The sequence below is a fragment of the Marmota monax genome, unplaced genomic scaffold (assembly GCF_021218885.2).
Source record: "Marmota monax isolate L192 unplaced genomic scaffold, Marmota_monax_Labrador192_F-V1.1 WCK01_AAM20220418_F8-fsc00017, whole genome shotgun sequence".
NCBI classification, from domain to species: Eukaryota; Metazoa; Chordata; class Mammalia; order Rodentia; family Sciuridae; genus Marmota; species Marmota monax.
In genome coordinates, this window is record NW_026695241.1 from 21,818,430 (window position 1) to 21,844,482 (window position 26,053).

At 34.5% G+C, this 26,053-nt stretch overlaps 1 protein-coding gene across 1 annotated transcript in view; it reads right to left on the minus strand.

Moving 5' to 3' along the window:
• The window catches only part of Rbm25 (RNA binding motif protein 25), a 58,403-nt gene that overhangs the window by 29,544 nt on the left and 2,806 nt on the right, over window positions 1-26,053 (minus strand). Inside the window, exons 2-6 of the mRNA XM_046440963.2 lie at window positions 18,543-18,663; window positions 12,129-12,178; window positions 10,440-10,607; window positions 6,211-6,268; window positions 2,940-3,100 (exon numbers count right to left, since the gene is read on the minus strand). Of these exons, the coding sequence (XP_046296919.1) occupies window positions 2,940-3,100; window positions 6,211-6,268; window positions 10,440-10,607; window positions 12,129-12,178; window positions 18,543-18,648 (543 nt within the window). The 5' untranslated portion in view covers window positions 18,649-18,663. The remainder of the gene's footprint in view (window positions 1-2,939; window positions 3,101-6,210; window positions 6,269-10,439; window positions 10,608-12,128; window positions 12,179-18,542; window positions 18,664-26,053) is intronic.

The following is a 26,053-nucleotide window of genomic DNA, read 5'->3' on the forward strand; positions in this document are numbered from 1 at the left end:
TCTCTAACTGCTAAAGATGTTGAACATTTTTTCGTTGACCAATGTATACATTCTCTGTGAATGATATCTTTACTTCCTTTGCCCGATAATTGATTGGGTTATTTGTTTTTTTGCTGTTAATTTTTCTGAGTTCTTTAGTGTGCGTATGGTAGATTTTCCCATTCTGCAGGCTCTCTCTTCATGTTATTCACTATTTCCTTTTCAGAGAAGCAGCTTTTTACTTTGAATCCATCCCCTTTATTGATTTTTGATTTTATTTCTGATGCTTTAAGGGTTGTGTTAAGGGAAATTAGTTCCTAAGCCAACATGATGAAAACTTGGGTCTACCTTTTCTTCTATTAGGCACAAGATGTCTGATCTACTGCCTCAACTTTTGAGTTTTCTGCATGGTGAGACATAGGGGTTTATTTTCATTTTGGTACATGTGGATTTCCAGTTTTCCCAGCTCCATTTGTTAAAGAGGCTTTTTTTTTTTTTCCAATGTATGTTTTTGGCGCCTTTGTCTAGCATGAAGAAACTGTCTCTGTGTCTTCTATTTTGTACCATTAGTCTACATGTCTATTTTGAGGTCAATATCGTCATGGTTTTGTGACTGTAAATCGGTAGTATACTTCAAGGTCTGGTATTGTGATGACTCTTTGTTTAGTTTTACTTTGGAAGATCTATCCAGTGGTGAGAAGTGTGTTAAAAGTCACCTACTATTAATTATTATGTTGTTGTCTATTTGATTCTTGAAATTGAGAAGGCTTTGTTTGATGTACATAGATGCTCCACTGTTTGGGGCATAAATATTTACGATTGGTGTGTCTTCTTGATGTATGATTCCCTTAAGCAGTACAAAAGGCCCCTTTTTTATATCTTCTAACTTTGAAGTCCACTTTGTCTGATTATTTGTGTAGTCCCTGCATGTGACATGTTCTTTTCATCCTTTCAACTTCAGTCTGCATCTTTTTGCCTAGGAGTTTCTTGAAGATAGCATATTGCTGGGTCTATTTTTTTTATGTCCCATCTGCCAGTCTATGTCGTTCAATTGACAGGTATATGTCATTAACATTCCGGGTTATTATTGATATGATTTGTATTCCTGTCGTTTTGGTTTTTAATTTGATTTTGTTGTCTCCTTTGATTGGCTTTTCCTCCTTTTGGTGATTTTCATCATTTTTTATTTCCATTTTCTCCTCATGGAATATTTTGCTGAGAATGTTCTGTAGTGCAGGCTTCCTAGCTGTAAATTCTTTTACTTGTGTTGATCATGGAAGGTTTTTTTTAAGATTCTTGGTTGACACCCATTTTCTTTCAGAGCTTGATATATACTGTTCCAGGACGTCCTAGCTTTGACAGTCTTGGGTTGACAAATCTGCTAAGGTGTGAACTGGTTTCCTTCTACATGTAATCTGATACTTTTCTCTTGCATGTTTCAACAATTACTTACACTGAAGGAAATGGTTGATATTTAATTTATGTTTTATAATTTGCTTCAATTTCTTTTTTTTTTTTTAAGTAAAAGAATATATAAGGTAGTAGCTCAGTGGAAAGAACATATAAGGTAGTAACTCAGTGGTAGAGTACTTGCCTGGTATGTGTGAGTGTTACGCACTAGATTCAATTCTCAGCACCACATATAAAAAAATGAATGAATGAATGAATGAATGAAGGCCCATCGGCAACTTAAAAAAAAAAACGTAAAATGTTTTTAAAATGGAAAGGTCCATTAACAACTAAAAAAAAAAATGGAGAGAAAACAAGAAAGAAATTTCTATCTTGAAAGGTAATGAGAAAGTGAAATCAAAGGGCTACTTAAGGTTTTATTTTTTTGGGGTGGGCAGTGAAACGAGAATTAAGCCTGGGGGCACTTGAAGCTGAGCCACATCCCAAAACCTATTTTTTTCTAAATATTCATTTTTTAATCATAGGTGGACACAATGTATTTATTTTACTTAATGTGGTGCTAACCCAATGCCTCACACATGCTAGGCAAGCACACTACCTCTGAGCCATAACCACAACAGTCTCCACCCCTATTTTGTAAATACAAAATAAAACAGAAAGGATTTCACTGAATAGCTTAGCATCTTATTTTTGTTGAGGCTGGCTTTGAACTCTCGATGCTCCTCTCAGCTTCCCAAGTTGCTGGAATTAAAGTTGTGTACCACCATGCCCAGCCCCTATTTCATTTTATTTGTTGAGAGGAAGATAGTAATAGATCTTCTGCTGGGGTCGTGGCTTAGCAGTAGAGCGTTTGCCTAGCACACGCAAGGCCCATCGTTTGATCCTCAGCACCACATAAAAATAAATAAAGGTATTTTGTCCAATTACAACTAAAAAAAATATTAAAAAAATAAGTAAAATATCTGCTTAAAGATGTATTCAACCTAATATTTCAAAAAGGAACTAGGAAGGAATAAACACGTAATGTATTCAGGTTTCAGATATGCTTTGCTTTAGAAGGGGAGGTAATAATACATACAACATCATCCAAAAATTTCTTTTATTTATGATTACCTGAATAAAGAAACCCAACTAGGTAGTGACTTATTTTCATTCATTTTAGAATCTGTGTACTTCTAAAGTAGAGGGCAACTAATAATAATTGTGTAGGCGGAAATATACTTTGTACTTACTTACAAAGCTGCCTTAATGAATTATCTCTGTTAGGAATAGTCTGTACCAGTGTTTTCTCTGGCAAGTTAAACTTGTCCAGCCTCCCTTACTACCTTCATCCCAACCTGGAATAAGCAAACCAACAGTCATGCACCCACTGTGGGTAGATAAAAGACATATAATAACTATAAACTATAAAATATCTTCTTATATTTAAGCCCTAAACACACACAATAACAACAATCTTGTGAATCCCCATATTAGATTCATCTATAATAGGAAGTATTCACAGTGAAAGAGCATCTGACATACAAATGTTTACACTATAGAAAACATACCCCATTAGAAGCTTTCTTCTTTGCTTTCCATTCGTCCAGTTGTGCTTTTGTCTTTGCATCAACTTTAACAAGTAACTTCTTCTCTCCAATCTGCAGATCATGCAATAATCTGAGTGCACGGAGAGTAGATTCTGGCTCCTTATACTCACAGAATCCAAAAGCTAGGTATAAAGAGTTAATGATACATCAATAAAAGACAAAAATTGATGAAGAATCAAAATGATTAGGCAAATGTACCAATATAAGGATGAATACTCTGTCCTTCATTTCCCTTTCATAATCATTTTGGTTTTAGCAACATCAAAAACCAACAGAAAAAAGAAGAGGAGGGAAAAAAAAGGAGAAAAGAAAAACTCAAATTAAGCAAACTGGTACTTATTGTACACTCTGATAAAAAAATTTAGCAATGTCTGGGCTGGGGATGTGACTCAAGCGGTAGTGCGCTCGCCTAGCATGCTCAGGGCGCTGAGTTCGATTCTTAGCACCACATAAAAATAAAAAAATAAAGATGTGTCCACCGAAAACTAAAAAAATAAAATATTAAAAAAATTCTCTCTTAAAAAAAAATTAGCAATGTCAGTGAATTTCATGATTAAACTGATTATTGATTACTTCACTAATCATTCTATCCAGACATCCTAAAAGCAACAAATAAGCAATAACAAACTGGTTGAACCTAAGCAAAGCACTTTTCAATTCTGAGAGGATAAAATTATAAAAGTATTGACCTTTTATGTAATTTATCTATTTCCTTCTATAACTAGGCAATAGCACTATTAATGTCTTTAAATAAAATAAAGATGTTAAAACAACCCAGGGAACCCAAATTTGAAAACAAATTATTCTAAATATGTATACAAATAATGCCATAATGGCACAAGGAGGAACTATTCTTAACGATATTAAACCAGCAGATTTAACCATACATTTTTAGTGTGATATAACCTAAGGACAAAAAGCCTGGCAAAAAAAGGGTAACTTTCAAAATTCACAATGTTGATGATAATACCAGTATTATTTTAGTCTGAACTGTTATATATACAATGTGAGGTAAGACAAAAACAAGTTAGTGACAAATGAATAATCTATTGCCTCCATTGTTCTTGAAACTCCAGATTCTCAATGTGTGAAAAACATCAGAAGACGGTTAATAAAAATTCTTCATTCCAGAATTTAAATGAGTATACACTGAAAAAAACCTAAAAGCAAAAACCAAACCAGGTATAATGAGTTACTCAACATTGTGATTTTCAAAATAATTTTTCATTAAAAGCTCCTTAAAGAAATAGGTGATTCCAGGGCTGAAGCTGGGGCTGAGTGGTAGAGTGCTTGCCTTGAAGGTGTGAGGCCCTGAGTTCGATCCTCAGCACCACACAAAAGTAAATAAAGATATTGTGTCCATCTATAACCAAAAAAACTAAAAATTTTTTTAAAAAAAGAAAGAAATATATGATTCCAAGCCTAGACCAGAAAATCTATCAGAATAATCTGCTGTGAATATCAGGTCACATCAGATAATAAGGAAGCTACAAAGACAATGAGAGTCCAAACAAAACCTCTGGAGATCCAATGTGCAGGGATAACTTAAGCCAACTTAAACTTTAACTTAATAATAACTACAATGAATCCATACTAAAAATAGTAACATTAAATATTCTTCCATCCTTATGTTCAAATATTATCTTTATCCTCCGAACCACATAAAAATAAATAAATAAAGATATTGGTTATGCACAATGGCACACAACTTAATCCCAGCGGCTTGGAAACCTGAGACAGGAGGATCTCTAATTCAAAGTCAGCCTCAGCAATGGTGAGGCACTTAACAATTCAGTGAGACCTATCTCTAAATAAAATATAAAATAGGGCTGGGAATGTGGCTCAGTAGTTAAGTGCTCCTGAGTTAAATCCCCAGTACAAAAAAATAAAAGTATTAAAAAAAAGAGAGAGGGGGCTGGGGATGTAGCTCAAGCGATGGTGCGCTCGCCTGGCGGTGTGCTGGGTTCGATCTTAAGCACCACGTAAAAATAAAATAAAGATGTTGTGTCCACCAAAAACTGAAAAATTTTAAAAAAAGAGAGAAAGACAGAGAGAGAGAGAATCAGCTGGGTACAATAGTTCATGCCTATAAGTTCAAGGTCATCCTCAAGAATTTAATGGGATCTAGTCTCCCAAAAAAAAAAAAAAACAGATAAAACAGATGGGAATGGCTCAGTTACTGAACACTCCTGTGTTCAATCCCTGGTACCAAAAGTAATAAAATAAATAATACAAAGAAAATCAATTGTTCAGGGTACTGACAAAATACAATACATTAACAATGGATGATGAGTAAATGGGAATTTATCCCACTATTCTAATGTTATATACATACGAATTTTTCCATATCAAAGTGTTTAGAAGATATATTTTCAGAGCTGAATGTGTGGCACAGTGGTAGAATGCTTGCCTAGCAGTGGTGAGGGCCCTAGGTTGCATCTGCACCATCAGAATAAGAAAATTAGGGCTGGGGGTGTGGCTCAAGCAGTAGCATGCTTGCCTAGCACATGTGAGGCACTGGGCTCGATCCTCAGCACCACATAAAAATAATTATAAAAAAAAAAAAGAATAAGAAAATTATCCACTAGCTGTTTCCACAGACAAATATAAAAAGCACATTTTGTTTTCAAAAATAACAGGTCACATCTTTTCTACTCTCTTCCTAAGTTGCAATTTTTCCATCTTAATTATACCATGCTGCTTTCACAGAAAAAACTTTTTTTTTTTTTAAATGGGGATACCAGGGACAGAACTCTCGAGAATTCAACCCTTGAGCCACATCCCCAGTCCTATACAAAATATATACCACCTGTTTTATTTAGAGACAGGGTCTCACTGAGTTGCTTAGTGCCTTGCCATCATCACTGTTGAGGCTGACTTTGAACTCCTGATCCTCCCATCCCTTTCAGCCTCCCATGCCACTGGGATTACAGGTATGCACAAACAGGCCTGGCTACAGAAATATTCCTCTTATGTATAAAAAACTAATATGTCTGAGTAATGTTTCCAAAAATGTGATAAAATATAGAAACAAGCCTGAGTAATTTTAATTATTTCCTCTTTTAACTCCTTGCTGTCCCACTTTTCCACCCATTAATCTCAACTCTCAGCTAATTATCTTCAACTGCATTTGAAACTATTCTAGTATGAAAAAGACAATGAAAATAAAAGATGTAAAGTGATTTATTTAAACAGGTAAAAACAATCAACAAATAAGGAAAACATGACTTACCTTGAAGTTTTCCAGAAGCACCTTGTACTCTCTTCCAGCTCAAAACCAAACCACATTTCTTTAAAAGAAAAAGAAAAATTAAGTTTAATGCAAGTAAGAGAACAATTATATTCTCACTAGGGGGGAAAAAAGCAAAAACATAAATAAGATCATACCAGCAAATAAGTCTGTTGAAATTCTCTCAATCTTCATAAATTTGTAGAAAATGCAAAACAAATCATTTTAAGACAAATATAAATTCTTCATTGATACTTCTTAACAAAATTCCCTTCACTATCTTTTAATATATTAGAGATTTATACCATAAATTATCTTACAGAAAAATTTATATATATATATATATATATATAAATATATATATATATATAAAAATATATAAAAATTCAAGTGCCTAATCTGGTTACATGTACTTAAAATAAATTATAAATTAAACTATGTATTACAGGGCTGAGCATTTAGTTCAATAGTACAGCATTTGTATACCACATGGGAGGCACTGGGTCTGAACACCAGCACCACAAAAACAAACAAAACCCCCTGTATTTTATATATAATGATATAGAAAAAAGCTTAATATGATTTACAAAGCAACTTGGACATAAATTACTAAATACAGTGATATTTTAACTGTGTAAACAAAAAAATTTTTTTTTCTGTAAAATGACTGAAGATATCCCACGGGCTGGAGGTACAGCTCAGTGGTAGATATGCATGCTACAACACAGCAAGATATGGGTTCAATTCCCAGTATTGTCTCATTTAAAAAAAAAAAAATCCAAAATTCTAAGAGGAATGGGTAAGTGAAGGATGGGACATTATTATATATTGAAAGTCAACAAAATTTCCAAACATTATTTCTAAATATTAAAGCATAACCCAGAAGGTTTTAAAAAAAAATGTTATTTGTAACTTTAACTGCCTGTTAAAGTGAAAGGATATGTACATTTTTCACATCTTCCTTCAGAGGAAATATTAAAATGATAGTCAATGAATATAAAAGATAGAAGAAACCCCCAAGTTCTAATAGATGGGCAAAGAGTAGCTGTCCAGACTTGATTAAAAAAAAAAAAAAGCAAATGACTGGGTGGTAACTCATTTATAGCACAATAAGGAAGTCTATATCTTCATGTCTACAGAGGCAGATAATAAGGACAAAGAATTATACTAATTCATTCTAGAAAAACAAGTGAATCTAAATGGGAGTAAAAATGAACAATGAGGCTAAAAAGGGGCTGAACCCAGCACTTCACCCCCAACCCTATATAAGCAGTCAATTTGAAGGCATGGGAAAGTTTTCTAGAGAAATCAAACAGCCCCAAAGAAAAGACCTCCACATAGCAACATTCAAATCCTCTGACTGCTTGCTAAATTACCCCATGTTTGGGAAAAGCCTCATTTTTTAAACCGATCTTATGCAAACAACATTCTTTTAATTCATAACTTTTAAATATGAACAGATATCCCAGACATGGTGGCATGCACCTGTACTCACAGCTATTCAGAAGGCTGAGGCAGGAGGATCATGAATGTGAGGACAGCCTTGGCAACGTAGCGAGACCCTATCTCAAAATAAAAAATAAAAAGGGCTGGGGATGTAGCTCAGTAGTAGAGCACACCTGGGTTCAATAGCCAGTACCAAAAAACCCCCCAAAAACCAAAAACAAAAATAGAGGGGTCTGGCAGAAAGGCCTTTAGAAAAGAAGGGAAATTAATATTACTTGATATATTTTAACAATTGAAGAAAAAAGGCAGGTGCAAAGTAGAAATGATGGGGAATTCTAAATTTCTAATAAATTTATAGAAACTATTAACAAAAGAATAACATAATTAACAACTCCAAGAGAACAATAAAAATATAATCATGGTACAAGGTTTAGTTCTACCAAACTATTTACCAACCATCATAACACTGTAATGATGTCACTATATTAGGAAATTAGGGAATGAGACTTGAGACCTATATGCAAGCTACGCTTTTATCTACCAAAATAATAAGTCAACAGATAATTTCAAAAGTAATAAAGACAGTAATAAAATACAAGTCAAAACAGGAATGAGATAACTTCAAATCTATTAGATATTCTAAAAAGTTAAAAATTTAAACATAGTATATTTAAACACAATATACAAGAATGGAAACTTAGACACTGTTGCAATTAAATATAAATTGGTATGAGTAATTATGAGGGGAAAACTCAAGTATGCTCTAATACTTAAATTTCACTTCTGAGAGAATATGTGACAGAAAATTTTTCACTTGTACCTAGAAAGACCTATTGTCAGTAATATAACAGAAACAATCCTTATGACTAAATAGAAAAGTAATAGTTTATGACATATTTCTACAATACAACGATATACAGCAGAGAAAAGCAAAGTTGTTGGGTGAAAAAAAAAACTAAAATACAGAATTAAACCTTACAAATAATGTGTATTTATGAATCTGTAATATGCAATAAAGTAGAAAATATGCACACAAATGCTAACTCCCTAAAGTTTAGGATAATTGATAATCTCTAGAGAGAAAAAACTGGGAATTAGGGTTTTCACTGTAATGTTATATTTCTCTGGGAAAAATCTGAAGCTAGAATCATTAAATTCAACAAAACTGGGTTTTATGAATGGTTGGTTGTTGGCTAAATATCCAATGAAAGAAACAATTTATAAAATGGAAATGGCTATACTGTACATTATTTATAAAACAAAAAGATTTAAAAATACCTTCCCCAAGAAATGGTAAAGAGGGAATGTAAACACTTTCTTTTTAATTATAAAATCATGCAATATAATTCATAACAATCTGCATGTATCACCAAACTGAATAATCTTAAACAAAAAAAAAAAAAGAAGAAGAAAATAAATGACTTCACAAAACATAAAGAACTTACAATTATTTGGAATAAAAACTTCAAAGGGACTCAATCATCACTGTTTTAATAGCTGGTAGGGTAAAGGACTCAGTTTCAAAATGTAAACTCAGAGATTACTTATTTAGGATACCAGAGGAAAAGGTACCCTTAACAGGGAAAAGGTCTGACCACCTTAACCAAGTAACTCAACACCACCAAAGACAGGATCAATGGGGCATCATGTCTTATCTCTTGCTATTCTATCCTAGGAAGAATGCATCAGTTATCAAAAATGCTTACTTTGAATCTATGAGCAAACAAGCTGACATCCAAATTGGGAGAAATATTCTGCAAAGAACTGGACTCAAAAATATCGATGTCAGGGAGAAAAAAAAAAAGCAAGTAAAAAAGGCAGGGGATTTATTCCATATTAAAAAGCTATATAGGACTGGGGTTGTGGCTCAATGATAGAGTGCTTGCCTCACACACATGAGGCACTAGGTTCAATCCTCAGCACCAACTAAAAATGAATAAAAACAGATATTGTGTCCATGTATAACTGAAAAAAATTTTTAAAAGCTGTATATCCATGTCTGGTGGCACATGCCTATAATCCTAGGAAACTGGAAGGCTAAGGCAAGAAGATAACAAGTTCCAGGTCAGCCTAGGACAATACAACAAGTCCCATCTCAAAATAAAAATGAAAAAAAAAAAAAAGGGAGGGGGGGGTGTGGAGATCTAGTAAGTTGCAGAGCTTGCCTAGCAAGCACCAGAACCTGGTTTGATCCCCAGTAGTGCAAGAAGAAAATGAAAAGCAAAAAAGTTGACTAAAGAGGCTTGACAATTAAAGGAATTATAGATCACAGATTGTAAACCAAAAACTTAATATGGCCATGACTGAAAGATTAAATATGAATTAGATATATTTTAGTTACCAATACCTTATCAACTTTAAATTTTTATATAGTTTATATAGTTTCATAATGTTGCTCAAGCTATTCTCAAACTCCTGTGTTCAAGTGATCCTCCTGCCTCAGCCTCCCAAGTAGCTGGGACTAGAGAAGAATGACATTGCACCCAAATTACAGTTCTTAAGTGTAATAACAATGGCACTCTCATTATGCAGGAGATTGTCCTTACTCTTAGGAGATACACTTTAGACTCAGGTGAAATGCCACATGACACTCACCTTCAAATTATTTGGGATGGGGAACGTATATGGTAGAGACAAAATAAATCTATCAAAATGTGTTTGGGTTTACTGAACCATTCTTTCACCTTTTCTGCAGTTTTAAATTTCTTCAAAATAAAAATAGGAAAAAATAATCATTCAAAATCATGATTTTTAAAATTTAATGAAAAGTAAACAGTTTAACTTACAGCTAGGAGCTGTCGTATAAGCATGTCTGAGGCTTTCTCGGATATGTTGCCAACAAAAACCGTAGTAGTGGGACCACAATTTTCATCATTTTCTTTTGCCTTTAAACCTGGATGATCCTTCCTTGCTCCCAAATGCTTTCCGACCATGGACACAGTGGGTACTAAGACCTATGATAAAGAAGGACAATAAATTTGATCTGGAAAATAATTAGATTTCCTATTACATTTAGTGTAACATTATGCTAAAAACTGGTAAGAGTATAGCATATATTAAAGCTTTAACATTGAAGCTCGCAAAGCATATGGCATACTCCACTAATCCAAATTTATTCATAACCAGCTTTTGCCATTAGATTGTTTTCAAATACTTGAAAAAAGCAAATAAAAAGTCATTAAGACACATTTTTTAAATGTTGAAGACATCATAAATCATTTAAAATTAAATAAAATCCAGAAACTTTTTCACATCCAATATTCTTAGTATCCATATAAAAGCAAATTCCATTTATCCCTTGTAATCCTGTAACAGAATATTCAAATATTCCATAGCACTCTTCCAAACTAACACTTTACCCTTTGTTAAAAGTTGAAATTCCAAGTTTCCTTTCCCAACTTTCAACTTTCCAGAGGAAGGAACTATTCTTTGTACTTAAATCAGCCACAGACCCTCAGTAAGAACTTGACAAACTGAGGGAGCTCCTCCAAACCCCAATCCCAACTTTTCCTATCCAGAAATGTAAGTGGGAAGAGTAAACATCACTTGGAGACTTTCTAAAATAGTTTAACTATGGGTGTCCAATGCAAGAAAAGCTGGACTTCCCATGGGCTGAGAACCAAATAGTCTCAGTGGTCTACCTCAGAGCAGATTTCCAATTTCTCTGATGTATTTCCCTTTGAGATGAGTAATATTCCCCTCCCTTTTCAAAACCCAAAGATTAAAAAAACAACAAAACATACACAGTTGAAAGTAATGAGATCTAGTCTCTCTCACAGAATTCCAAATGAAGTCTGTTATACCAATTAATTCAAAGAAAAATTCTAGCTAAATAAAAGAGGATTCTCATTATTTGCTACAGTACAGCAGCATTCTTTAATATACTTTGAAGGTTTGATTATTATGGAGAATTAGGGTTTAAGACACAAGAATGAACACTTCAGCAGAAGAAAGGCTTATAAAACTTAAAAATATATTAAAGAAAGAGAAAATAGATAAGAGTAAAAAGGGTCAAACACCAGAGGAGGGAGGAAAGAGTAAAAAAATACTTTACACAAATTACTTTTCAACATTTAAATTTTTATGGGCCCATTCATTCCTACATTCCTTTTAAGGTCAGATCATTCTCCCATCACCCAGGACCAAGATAAGATGAGGGAATCATCAAAAAGCCACTGTACTAAATCTCTAAAAGCCAGTATGTGAAAAGTCTAAAAAGAAACAAAGATAGATCATAAAATTGATTAATTTAGGGAATGTTTTAGAACACAGTCTGTCTCTCTCTTCTCTACACACACACACTCTCTCTCTCATATGCATAGCTAAGTGAAAATGATACTTATTCAAATTAGTGGTAGAAAATTCATAGGAAATCTCATCATTTGTTTACCACTTATTCTAACTATATCAAGATTTTTAGCTTTAAAAGCACCTTTTAGGACTATCACAACATTCCTTCTTTAAATTATACTTACAGTTGGAGCAGGAGCCATAATGCTCATTGGTACAGGAATCATTGGGGTCCCTAAAAAAAGGAAAAAAAGCACAATGTGACTCAAGAATACTATTAGCCAGGCGCATCGGCATATGCCTGTAATTACAGTGGCTCAGGAGTCTCAGACAGGAGGATCATGAGTTCAAAGACAGTTTCAGCAGCAGCTCAGTGAGACCCTGCCTCTAAATAAAATACAAAATAGGGCTGGGGATGTGGCTCAGTGGTCCAATGCCTCGAGTTCTATCCCCAGTACCAAAAAATAAAGCGTATTCAAATACGACTATGTTCTATATCAACTACATGCCATACAAGTAATTATCCTAATTCACAGGTAATATAAATAGAAACACAAGATAAAGGAAAATAAAACATTAATGAATAATGTCTTATTTTCATAAGTAATGTGGTATCAGATTGGTCTATATGACTTACAACAATAAACTATATGAAATGGGCACAGTAGTACAAGCCTATATTCCCAGCTACTCAGGAGGCTCAGGCAGGAAAATCACAAGTTTCAGGACAGCTTCAGCAACTTACTGTCTTAAAATAAAATATAAATATAAAAAGGGACAGGGAAGTGAGTCAGTGGTTAGGCACCCTGGGTTAAACCCTGGTACAAAAAAACAAAAAAAGGTGGGGGAACTTGGCATATAGCATAGTACAAATCACCCCTGGGTTCAATTCCTAGTACTATAAGAATAAACCAAAAAAAAAAATCCTGAAATCAAAATGGCTATCCCATCTCTTTTTTTTTTAATAACTTTATTTTTATTTATTTTTTTTTTTAATGTGGTGCTGAGGATAGAACCCAGTGCCTCACATGTGCTAGGTAAGTGCTCTATCACTGAAGATCGAACCCAGCCCTCTTTTGCTTTTAAGGAATATAAAATTCTGGACAATTGGGGCTGGGGATGTGGCTCAAGCGGTAGCGCACTCGCTTGGCATGCGTGCGGCCCGGGTTTGATCCTCAGCACCACATACAAACAAAGATGTTGTGTCCGCCAAAAACTAAAAAATAAAAATAATTAAAAAAAAAAAAATTCTGGACAATTATCACTTTGTTTTCATCTGTTTCAGTGGTCCTCAAAACAGCCTTAACAAACAGATTCGTAATTATGGGTGAACAATGGTACCAATGATATATGAAAACTATATAAAGGGGGCTAGGTTGTAGCTCAGTGGTAGAACACTTGCCTAGCATGCATGAGGCACTGGGTTCCATCGCCAGCACCACACAAAAATAAACAATAAATAAAGGTATTCTGTCCATCTTAAAAAAAAAATAAAAAACCTATATTAATACACAAAACTAAAGAAAAGACCATTGAGTTTAAATTAACAACCTTTCAGGGTGTATCAGGAGCCTGATCTGATGGACACAGTGAGACAAAATTATGTTTTTATAGATTTAAGACTCTGATTTTTAAAATTCTTTTCAATTGGAATACAAATGGTACCAATGGGGGCTAGGGTTGTGGCTCAGCAGTAGAGCACTCACCTCACACGTGCAAGACCCTGGGTTCGATCCTCAGCACCACATAAAAATAAATAAGTGAAATAAAGGAATTGTGTCTAACAACTAAAAAATAAAAAAAAATTTTCAAAAAAGAATGAAATGGTACCAATGATTCCCAAGATTTAAAAAAAAAAAAAAACATGAAATCAATATTACATTTAAGAAGTAACAACACAGAAGTCAAATAATAATTTTTGTGTGTGTGGTGCTGAGGATTGAACCCAGTACCTTGCACATGCTAGGCAAAGGTTCTAACATGAACTACAATCCCAGTCCAAATTTTAAAAAACATAAAACAACTGTAGGACGAGTACAGTGACCCAGGCCTGTAATCCCAGCAACCAGGGAGGCTGAGAAAGAAGGATTAGAAGTTCAAGGGCAGCAGGCCTCAGCAACTTAGCAAGACTGTCTCAAAATAAAAAATAAAGGGGTAGGGCTGTAGCTGCGTGGTAGAGCACTCACCTAGCACATGTGAGGCACTGGGTTTGATTCCCTCCCTCAGCACCACATAAAATAAATAAAGATATTGTATCCATCTACAACTTAAAAAAAAAAAAAAGGACTGGTTCGGTGGTAAAGCACCCCAGGTTCAATTCCCAGTAGCAAAAAAAAAAAAAAAAAACATGATGATTACAATTAACATATTATAGTCTTGAAAACTAAAAAGGTTAAGTGTTCTCAACAAAAAAATAAGTATATGAAGCAATGCATATTTTAATTAGCTCTATTTAGCCATCCCACAATGCATACAATTTCAAAACATGCACAACAATTATATATAATTTTATTAAATAAAGTAAAAACAAATACTTAGAGTTAGAAAAAAAAGAAGATATCAAATAAGAAATTAATCTGGAAACCCAACAAGAACATTGTTATTTCTGATTCTTTCACAGAAAAATATCATCCAAAAAATGAGACCTGTAATTTCACCTGCTATCAAAAAGAAAACTAATCTCTAAGACAGGCATGGTCTGTTCTAAATAACTCACTGTGAAGGTTTAAGACCTGTCTACTACTGTTTATGGATATCTTTTCAATTACAATGTTTCCTAAGCAATAGCTATATGGAGAGTTCTTGTATCCCTCCTTGTTCACAGAACTAAGGATGAAATCAGATGATTTGAGAACTAAGAAAAAGCTTGTAATGAGATCAAAATTAATCAAAGATGTGACTACTGTTCTAATATAAATTTTAAAATGCTTCTAAGTAGCCAGGTGCAGTGCATGCCTGTAATCCCTGTAATTCAGTAAGCTGAGGCAAAAGGATCACAAATTTGAAACCAGCCTGGGCAACTTGGTCAGACCCTGTCTCAAAACAAAAAATAAAGGGCTGGGAGCAGTGGCACACACAGCTCATGAAGGTGACTAGGAGGATCATTAATTTAGTGCCAGCCTCAGCAATTCAGTGAGGCCCTAAGCAATTCAGCAAGAACCTGTCTCTAAATAAAATATAAAAGAGTCAAGGATGTGGCTTAATGGTTAAACACCCCTGAGTTCAATTCCCAGTACTGAAAATATGAAAATAAATTATTTCAAATATCACGAAGTTCTGAAATCACCCTTCAGTTCAAATTTAACATGAATTCAAGATAATTCCCCATCTAAAACTGGTAATAAATTCTTAAACATGTACCACTGTCCCTTTATTTTCAAATATATTTTATTTAAAATAATTTCAGTTTTCACAATACTTTTTAAAGATATAGATTACAGTTCCTATCAATGTCCAGAATAAACTGCAAAATAGACTTCAGGATCAAATCTGCATTGGGCTGGTGTTGCTGCCTACCATGTGTGAGGCACTGAGTTCAATCCTTAGCACCATAAATAAATAAATAAATAAATAAAGGTTCACTGACAATTAAAAAGAAGGTAAATTGGAGTTTGATTCTTGGTTCTATCATTTTAACTTGTGAACCTTTACGAAAGTACTTTAACTTCTGCTGCAGTTTCCTCAATTCTATTAAAATAATTAGTCCTTCAAGAGTGCCTATAAAATTGTGATAACTTGTATGACTCACTAAAGTAAAGTAGACACTTGCAGGGCATTGCTATCATATGTCAAGCCCTGGGTTCAATTCCCATTACTGCCCCCCAAGACAAAAAAAAAAAAGAAAGAAAAAAGTATTTTTAAATAACTGTGGTTATGTAAAAATATAATTAATTTACCATCCTGGTGGCACACGCCTTTAAACCCAGCAGCTCAGGAAGGTGAGGCAGAGGATCACATGTTTAAGGTCAGCCCAAGCAATTTAGTCAGAGGCCCTAAGTAACCCAGCATGACCCTGTCTCAAAATAAAAAATAAAAAGGGGGGCTTGGGGGCTGAGGATGTGGCTCAAGCGGTAGCGCACTCGCCTGGCATGCGTGCGGCCCGGGTTCGATCCTCAGCACCACATACAAACAAAGATGTTGTGTCCACCGAAAACTGAAAAATAAATATTAAAAATTTAAAAAAAAAAAAAAAAAAAAAAAAAAAGGGGGGCTTGGGTTGTGGCTCAGTGGTAGAGTGCTCGCCTAGCATGTGCGAGGCCCTGGGTTCAATCCTCAGCACCACATAAACAAATAAAATAAAGGTACTGTGTCCAACTACAATCCAAAAATAAATGTAAAAATAATAATAAATAAAAAGGGGATGGGAATATAGCTCAGTGGTAAAGCACCCCTGGGTTCAATCCCCAGTACCAAAAACACCTATAATTAATCAGTTGTTATCTAAATTTTACACCTTAACTTTCCAAAAATAAATACTCTATTTACCAACTACAATGGTACCCCCATATGGCCCCAATTCTATAGGTAAACCGTCTATTAAGAAAAGCATTCAGAAAGACATCTTTAAATTTCCCTTTTTATATTTACTCAAAGTCTAATAATGCTTCCTAATCCAACTTACTAATACCTGAAATTTATCTTTTTTTTTTCCTCCTTTTTGGTGCTAGGGTTACAACTCAGGTCTTGTGCATACTAAGCATGTGCTCTAATACTGCCATTAGAATTTCTGCAATTAGCATCCACAATAAATAAGGCATTGCTGCTGTTTATAAAAATCATGCATGCTAAAGCAAACATAAGCAAAGTACAGTTCAAAATTTTCATTGAAAAAGCACTGCTGCTCTTCCTAATGATCATGCATGCTAAGCAAAAATAAAGTGCACAAAATGTGAAGAGCATATTAACATTTGAGTTTTTTAAAAAGGAAATAGGAAAAGAGTAAACGCAAGCAAATAGTAGGAAATGCACAGCATATCTCTGGAGAAATAATACCCTAGAAAACTGACAAGATTGATTTGGGGGAAGGAACTTTTTCTGTAGGCATGTCTTACTTTCTAAAGAAAAACAACAGCTAGTTACCAGACTTATTTTCTCATTTAAAATTCATGATCACCGGGCCTGGGGTTGTAGCACAGTGGCAGAGCACTTGACTAGCATGTGAGGCATTGGGTTCGATCCTCAGCAACACCACATAAAATAAATAAACTAGAAGTATTTTATCCATCTAAAACAAAAAATTTTTTTAATACTCAGAATCATCATATATTATATCAAAGTCCAATTAAGTGCACTGAGTTATTAACTATACTCATAAGCCAAACACAAAAATCATGCATCCAGGGTACTGTGTTTCTGAATTATTACAGTAGTTTTTATAATATTTCATAACTTACCTTGCCCACCCTTTCCAGTGCTAGGGAACAAACCCAGGGCCCCAAGCATGCAAGGCAAGCATTCTACCACTGAGTCATATCCCCAGTCCACTACCTACCTTTTTTTTTTCATGACTTACCTTTTAAAATACTGATATTGCACACAGAATGCTGGTAGTGCCTGAGCTACAACTAAATTCTGATTTATCAGACAAGTAAAGTATGCTTTGCTAAACAAAAATGATTATGTAGACTAGTACAAATGAAATCAGAAAGTACAGAATTACCATTCTGAATAAATGTCCACATTAGTTTAACATCAACCAAGCTGGCAATAATATTGAAGATCTAAAGTAAACATGGTAGAAGCAAAGGAACTCTCGTTCCCTTAAGTCAAATAATGTTATCTACTTCAGAATAACTGTTCTCAAATATGGGTTCCATTTACTTAATTTGATAACTAGAAATAGCTGCAAACTTGTTAAAAATAAAGATTCCAGAGCCCCAATTTCTGAGGAACTGATTCAGGGATTTGTGGTAAGGCCTGAATATTGCTTTAACTCCACAGAACTCTTGAAGGAAGCTGTTCATATATTGATTTAGAAAGCTATGGTACACTATCAAGTGAAAAAAAGCAAGGTGCAAACTAGTGGATATAGCATGCTACTATGTATCTGTGCTTAAAAACAAACCAAACTTAGAATTAAGAGATAAATATGTACTGGTATTTGCTTCTAATCTGCATGTTTAAGTACCTGCAAAATTAAGATTAATAACACTACTTTTTTCTCTGTTTCAGAAAGGAAATACCATTTGGTACTAGGGATGGAACCCAAAGGGGCTTAATCACTGATTCCCATCTCTAACCTATTTATTTTTATTTTGAAACAGGGTCTTGCTGAGTTTCTTAGAGGGTCACTAAGTTGTTGAGGCTGGCTTTGAACTTGTGATCTTCCTGCCTCAGCCTCCCATGTCACTGGGACTACAGGCATGTGCCACCACACCTGGCCCTATGTATTTTAAATATAGAATTTTTAAAAGGAATTTCCAAGGTGAGTCTGACAGTCACATATCAAATCCACTGCCTTAGGAAAATGAAAAACCCATTTTCAGAATGATGCTAAAAGATATATTCACTGCTGAAGTATTACATACATATTATTTTCCTAAAGTTAATATCATAATGACAAAAGCATAGGTTTAAAAAAAAAGTATTAACAAACTTACCTGGAGGCACAGGTGGAGGAAAGCCAGGAAACTGTGGCGGTGGGATACCCGGTGGGAGTGCTGGGATTCCCATGGGAGGGCGATTCAAATGAGGGGGGAAAGACATTCTTACTGCAGCAGTCTAAAGAGAGAAATCATAACAAATCATTTTACTTGAAAACTTTATAATTGAATCTGCCTAGTTTTGTTGGCCTTCATTTTTAGAGTATCTACAAAATTCTAAAGTTTTCTTACCCAAAGGAGTTGGCAAAGACCCTCTTTTCTCTGTCTGTCCATTGAGAATTTTTAAAACTTAGATCTTTTCTAAAATAAGTTCCCAAAATGTACACGATCTAAGTTCAGGATAGACTCCTACAATCATGTGGGAATACATATAAAGGAAGAAAAAAATTTTGAGGTTCAGTTAATATCCAAAAATTAAATACCAAACATCAATGAATCTTTCAAAACCAAGCTCAGAATCCAGGAGGGTATCTAATAGTGTTTTATAAAGTGCTTTGATACTTTTTTTATTTAAATTAATATCTATCAGCACCCTGAAAACTAAATTTACAAAGTTACACAGTATTTCATTCAATGTTGGCCAGTTCCTCAAGGACAAATATGTCAGTGAATTACAAACCTGGTGGGGCACGGACACACACCAACTCTTTATACCAGATCATACAGTAATCACTCAAATGTGAAAAGGAGCTGTTGACAATGAGAAAAGCCATCCTTTTTCTTAAACTTAAAAGCAACCAATTAACCATTCTTTTTTTAACCACTCTTGAATCAGATAGTATCATTTGATTTTTTAAAAATATAAAAGCACATTAAATTGTTTAGTCTGCCATATTAAAGGAAACTTTTTTTCCTTTCCCATATGGGACTGAGGATTGAACCCCAGGGCGCTTTACCAGAGCTTCAACCCCAGTCCTTTTTGAGAAAGGGTTTCAGGAACTTGCATTCCTCACGCCTCAGCCTCCCAAACTGCTGGTATTACAGGTGCCCAGCCATCCTTTACTTTAAATGAATGGAAGTACTTAAGTTTTTCCTTCCTTAAGTTTTTATTTTCATCAACATTTTAGCACCCAGTTCTATTGGAGAAAAAATGAAAAATGTTGCTAGGATGTCCCATGAGAGTTCCATACATCAATTTTTAAAAGCAGCCAAAGGGCTGGGGGACGTAGATCAGTGATAAGAGTGTTTCCTATCTTGCTCAAGGTTTTAAGTTAGATTCCCAGCATGCGAATGAGAGAACTCAAATAGGTAAATCTATGCCACATCAGTGACTCCACTAAAGTCAGTGATTTGATAAACAGGAGATATTTCTACTAGACACTAGGGAAAATTTCCTCACTCTATAAAGAAGTCCGCAGGACCGGGGATATTAACTCAGTTGGTAGAAGGCTTGCCTCACATGCATAAGGCCCTGGGTTCAATTCCAGCACCACCAAAAAAAAAAAAAAAAAAAATGTCCAGAGCTATTTAAACTTAAAATGTCTTGTGTTTTGCAATTGTTTTACTCACCCTTCAGGAGAAAGAAAAATAAAAAGTGTAACTCTTGGGGGCTGGGGTTGTGGCTCGCAGTAGACTACTCGCCTAGCATGTGTGAGGCACTGTGTTAGATTCTCAGTACCGCACATAAAAAAATTAATTAAATAAAAGTCTATCAACAACTAAAAAAAAATTAAGGAAAAAAGTGTAACTCTTCCACTTTCTCTTTCCCTAATCCCTTTCTCTTTCCCTAATCCCACAGTTAGGCATATCTCATGGTTTTCTACATACCTTTATATGTACAAAGTAATACATAATTTGTAATTTTCTCCAGTATAACTATATTATTACCTACATTTTCCCCTATTTTCATTGACATCTCTTCATATCCACTTATAAATTTCTATTTCAGTTTTTATAATGTAGTAAAAATTATTATTAATACAGATATACAATAATTATCCAACCAACATTAATGGTTGATGCTACTTTTTTATCTCTTTCAAATAATGCTTTAGATTTTGACATATAATCCTATACATCTCTGTAAATAATTCCATAATACAGATTATTATTGTATATGTCCAAATTTTACGTCTAAATCAGTCCCAAAAACTAGTATGTAAATTTTATGCCCTTTTCTCATATCCTCACCATTGTTGGAATAAAGAGGTTTTTAAATTCTAATTATCTGATAGGTTAAAAAAAAAAACTTTTATTTCATTAACGAGATTCAGTATCTTTTTACCTGTTTATTAGACCATATTTACTTGATGCACACAATCAATAGTCTATACAATTTAAACTTCAACTTCAAAAAACAATATACTTAAAATATTTTGAAAGTTTTATAAGTAAAGGAATTCCTAGGATGATTCATATACTTATCAAATAAGGTACTAGAAATGCTTTAAAATTTAGGTAGGTATCAGGATGTATCACAAAGGAAAAACACAAGATTTTTAGACTATAAATGTATTAAGTTTCTTATAATTTTTTTTTGTAACACTTTCTGCCCCAAATCAAAAACAAATATTCTATACAGAAGGGTGGAAAGGGGGTGTATCTTCTTTTAAAACAGAGAAGGCTACTGTCCTACTTACAGAAGCTCTTGTATTATCATTATAATACTCTATCTCAGCACTTTCTTAGGAGGGCAGTTGGTATAGTACCTGTTGAATAAATAAATTGATTAATGAATGTATCAATAAACAAAGTCTGAGGGCCTCAATAGACATTTATTAAGCAGTTACCATGAGCCAGGTACTATGCTAGCAATGACCCAGTGCTAGCCTCACAATGATCAAAGATGGACTTTGATTCAGTTTTTAGAACCACTTTTCACTCCCCCCAGTATTAGATATTTTATTAATAAAACTATATTATTGGAATTTATGCCATATTTATAATTTTTAATGTTAGTGTATGCTAGTATACCCCTTGCATTCTTTTCTAAGTTTTTGATTTTGTTGGAGGGGTATTGGGGATTGAACCCAAGGGGGCTCTTTACCACTGAGCTAAAGCCCCAGCCCTTTAATTTAGTTTAAAACAGATGAAAAATAACACAGCTAATGGTTAATTATTGTGAATATTCAATTTTTCCTTGAAAAAATCAGAAAACATTTCCTGTGATCTTTAAAAAATATTAATATTTAAACATTAAAATGCATAAATTACATAATTCAACATAAAATTTTGTTTTGCCATGTGCAAATAAACTTTTATAATCACAGCAAACCTATTAGCTCTTAAAGATAACAAATAAAATATAAATTATAATTACTCATGCTACAGATATATTGAATGCTGAAAGGCATTTTGTAGGAAACCAAAGCTGGGAAGACAGCAAGGGAGTGATTTACTTCAAATCTGCTTATATACCTCACAAAGAAAATGAAGAGCTAAATAAAGATTTGAAAAAGGCTGAAACAGGAAGTCCTTTTCATATCTGGGGGAAACATCTTCCAAGCAAAGGAAACAGCAAACACATGCCTGAAGTAGGCAGAGTGTGTTCAACTTTGGGGTGTGTTCAAGGGAGACAGCAAGGCCAACATTATCTCTGGGGTAGCTGAAGCAAGCTGAAAATACTATTACTTGGGGAGGGAGTTCAGAGTGCAGGACTTTGTAGTACATTGTAAAGGTTTTGATTGTTACTTTCAATAAGATGGAAAACATCTGAAAGATTTTTTAACTTGACTAACATTTTAACAGTATCAATGGCCACTGTATTAAGTAAGACTGGAAGAGAACAGAATGGAAGCATGAGACTATTGTAATAATCCACACAAGATGATGGCAGTTTGAAACAGGTGGAAGTGGTGAAAGTGGTTTATCAAACTGTTGGATTCTAAACATACTGAAGATCACCAATAGGATTTGCTGAAAAATTGCATGTGGAGTTCAAGAAAGAGAGATGCAGAGTTAATTTTTAGCACTAAAATCATTTAAATAGCATTTTTAAAAATACTGTGCTTAACTTACAGAAGATCCAAAGCATTTTTACCTATTAAATAAGAAACTTCATGACCCAAACCAAGCATCACAATGGAAGAAATATTTTCTATATTTATCTAGCATACTGTTGGTCACACTGGCATATGTATAAATCAAAACTCATAGAAATTAAAATGGATTCATTTTATTGTAATTTTACTTCAACAGATTTACTCTAAAAAAAGAAAATAATGCAAGTAAGATTTATCTATATTACATTAACATGCATGCATTCTGCTTTTTTCACTTTTTTGTCTTTCAAAGCATTCTTTAGTTTTCTACACTTCTGAGAATACTACAGGTATACAAAATATGGTAGAGATGCTTATCCCTTTGTTACACACATATCTAGACATAAAATTATTTCACCAAGGATAGGCTTATAAATTAGCCCCATCAGGGCACTCACTATGTGTCAAATTTTTGAAATGGTAAGAATGAACCAATAATATCCCCCCTCTGCGAACACTAACATAGAATTCATGCATTCATCCAATAAATAGTTTCAATTTTGTGCCTAGTTCTCCCCCAGGTATTATTTGTATCTGTTCCTGAATGGATAAAATTTAAGTTACTATATAAAGTTCAGAGGTTCTACAGTGACTAAAAGTGACTATTAATGTAACATGTACTGTTTCCTGCCCTGCTCATAGCCTGCAAGATACACTGGACACTGACATAACTGCCTGCCTCAACCTAAGCAAAACATTCGCTTAAAATGCATTACTCCATTAACTAAATTTCCACAGAACTGGAGTCTACAGGCATTATTACTAGAAAAAGTATTCAAAGCCCAAAGAAGAATGAGGACTATTTGACAGAAAAATTTCTTTTACAGGGGGTAGGCCCTGTAATTCCAGGATTAGCAGCAGAGCACTTGCCTAGCATGTGTGAGGCACTGGGTTTGATTCTCAGAACCACATAAACAGGCTGGGGATGTGGCTCATGCGGTAGCGCGCTCGCCTGGCATGCGTGCGGCCCGGGTTCGATCCTCAGCACCACATACAAAGATTTTGTGTCCATCGAGAACTAAAAAATAAATATTAAAATTCTCTCTCTCTCTAAAAAAAAAAAAAAAAAAAAATCACATAGATAAAAGTCCATCAACAACTTAAAAAAAATTTAAAGAACAAAGTTTCTTTTACAGAAAAGTTTTTCAGAAGTCTGAAAATACTCAAGAGGGTAGGGAAATATAGCTCAGTGGTAGAACACCATAGGTTCAGTCCCCAGTACTGCAGGAAAGACTTTTGACTGTCTAAAAAAAGGAGTTGATTTTTTCCTTGAGATTTCCACTTTGTTATTTGTCATTTTTCAATTATTAAAAAGCAACACTATGTATACAGAAACACTAGTGGTCCCTACAAACTGGGTAAGACAGAAGATAGGGAGGGGGTAGACCCTGTAATTCCAGTGACTCAGAAGGCTGAGGCCAGACAACCACAAGCTTCAGGTGAGCTTCATCAATTTAGTGAGTCCCTAAGCAACTTAGTAAGAATGTGTCTCAAAATTTAAGAGTGGGGTGCTGGGGGTGTAACTCAGTGTGGTAAATGCCCCTAGGTTCAATCCATAGTATCCACCCACCATCTCTGTCCCCACCTCAAAAGGGGAACAAAACAAAACAAAACCTAGGGTACAGTGACTTACAAATAGGCAGAGAGATCTTTTAGGCCGTTTAACTCTGTCTGATTACTTAAAAAAAAAAACTCATTTACACGTCAAAAACACCTTCATAAAGCTGCTATTTTTAAAAAACATTATTTTTGGATGGGTAACAGGGATTGAACCCAGGGGCACTCAACCACTGAGCCACATCCTTAGCCCTATTCAGTATTTTATTTGGAGACATGGTCTCACTGAATTGCTTAGCAACTCACTTTTGCTGAGGCTGGCTTTGAACTCACCATCCTCCTGCCTCAGCCTCCTGAGCAGTGTGCACCACTACATCCAGCATAAAGCTGCTTTTTAAAAAAAATATCAGGACAAGAGGCAAAATCTAAGACCTGAAAATTACATAATACTGTATCAATGTTAATGTCCTAATTTTGATCATTATACTGTTATTAAATAAGAGAACCTGTGTCCTAGTTTGTCTTTCTGGTACAGAGGGGAAAAAAAGTGCTAGGGCACTTTACCACTGAGCTACATCCCCAACCTTTTTTTTTTTTTTTTCTTTTTCTTTCTTTCCAGACAGAGTGTAACTAAGTTCTTCAGGGTGGCCTTGAATTTGAATTCTTCCTGCCTTTGTTTCCTTAGTAGCTAGTATTACAGGTGTGCAACACTGCACCTTGCCTATTTCCTAGTTTTAAAGGAAATACACTTTAGTATTTTTATGTTAAGAGGCATCACATCTCCCAAATTTTTCAGAAAGAAACTATGAAGACAGAAAAGAATGAGGGACCAGGTTGTGGCTGAGTGGTAGAGCACTTGCCTAGCATGCATGAGGCACTGGGTTAGATCCCCGCACCACATTAAATAAATAAATACATACATACAAACAAATAAAATAAAGGTGCTGTGTCCATCTACAACTAAAATATATATTTTTTTTAAAAAAGAATGAAGTCAATTGGTAAAATATTAACATTTCAGGTATGTGGGTGAGTTGAGAATTCTTCATACTATTCTTGAAACATTTTTGTAAATTTTAAATTATATGAAAACTTAAATTTAAAAAGGAATATCAGTAATTCTGAGTAGTGTTCTTCTTCTTATTTTCTGCAAGTTTAAAAACTTTTAAACGGCTGGGCGCAGTGGTGCACACCTATAATCCCAGCAGCTCTGGGGGCTGAGACAGGAGGATCAAAGGAGTTCAAAGCCAGAGACAGCAATGGGAAGGCACCAAGCAACACAGTGAGAGCCTGTCTCTAAATAAAATACAAAAATAGGGGTGGGGATGTGGCTCAGTGTCCAAGTGCTCCTGAGTTCAACCCCTGGTACCAAAAAAAAAAAAACTTTTAAAAGTTTTTAAAAGTAGAGAAAAGTATTTAAAAGTATAGAAAAGTGGGGCTGGGGATGTGGCTCAAGCGGTAGCGCGCTCGCCTGGCCTGCGTGCAGCCAGGGTTCAATCCTCAGCACCACATAACAAACAAAGATGTTGTGTCAGCCAAAAACTAAAAAATAATTTTTCTCTCTCCCTTCCTCTCTCTTTAAATAAAATAAAATAAAATAAAAGTATAGAAAAATATAAAAGCTAAGCCTAGGGCCTGGTTTTATGGCTCAGTGGTAAAGCACTTGCCTGGCAAGTGTGAGGCACTGGGTTCCATCCTCAGCACCACATAAAAATAAGTAAATAAAATAAAAGTACTGTGTGTCTACAATTCAAATATGTTTAAAAAAAAAAAAAAAAGAAAGAGATGGACTGGGGTTGTATCTGAGTGGCAGAGCACTTGCCTTGCACATGTGAGGCACTGGGTTTGATCCTCTGCTCTACATAAAAATAAAAACAAAAATAAAGATGTATAACTAGGGGCTGGGATTGTGGCTCAGCAGTAAAGCGCTCACCTACCTAAAGGCATTGTGTTGTGTCCATCTACACCTAA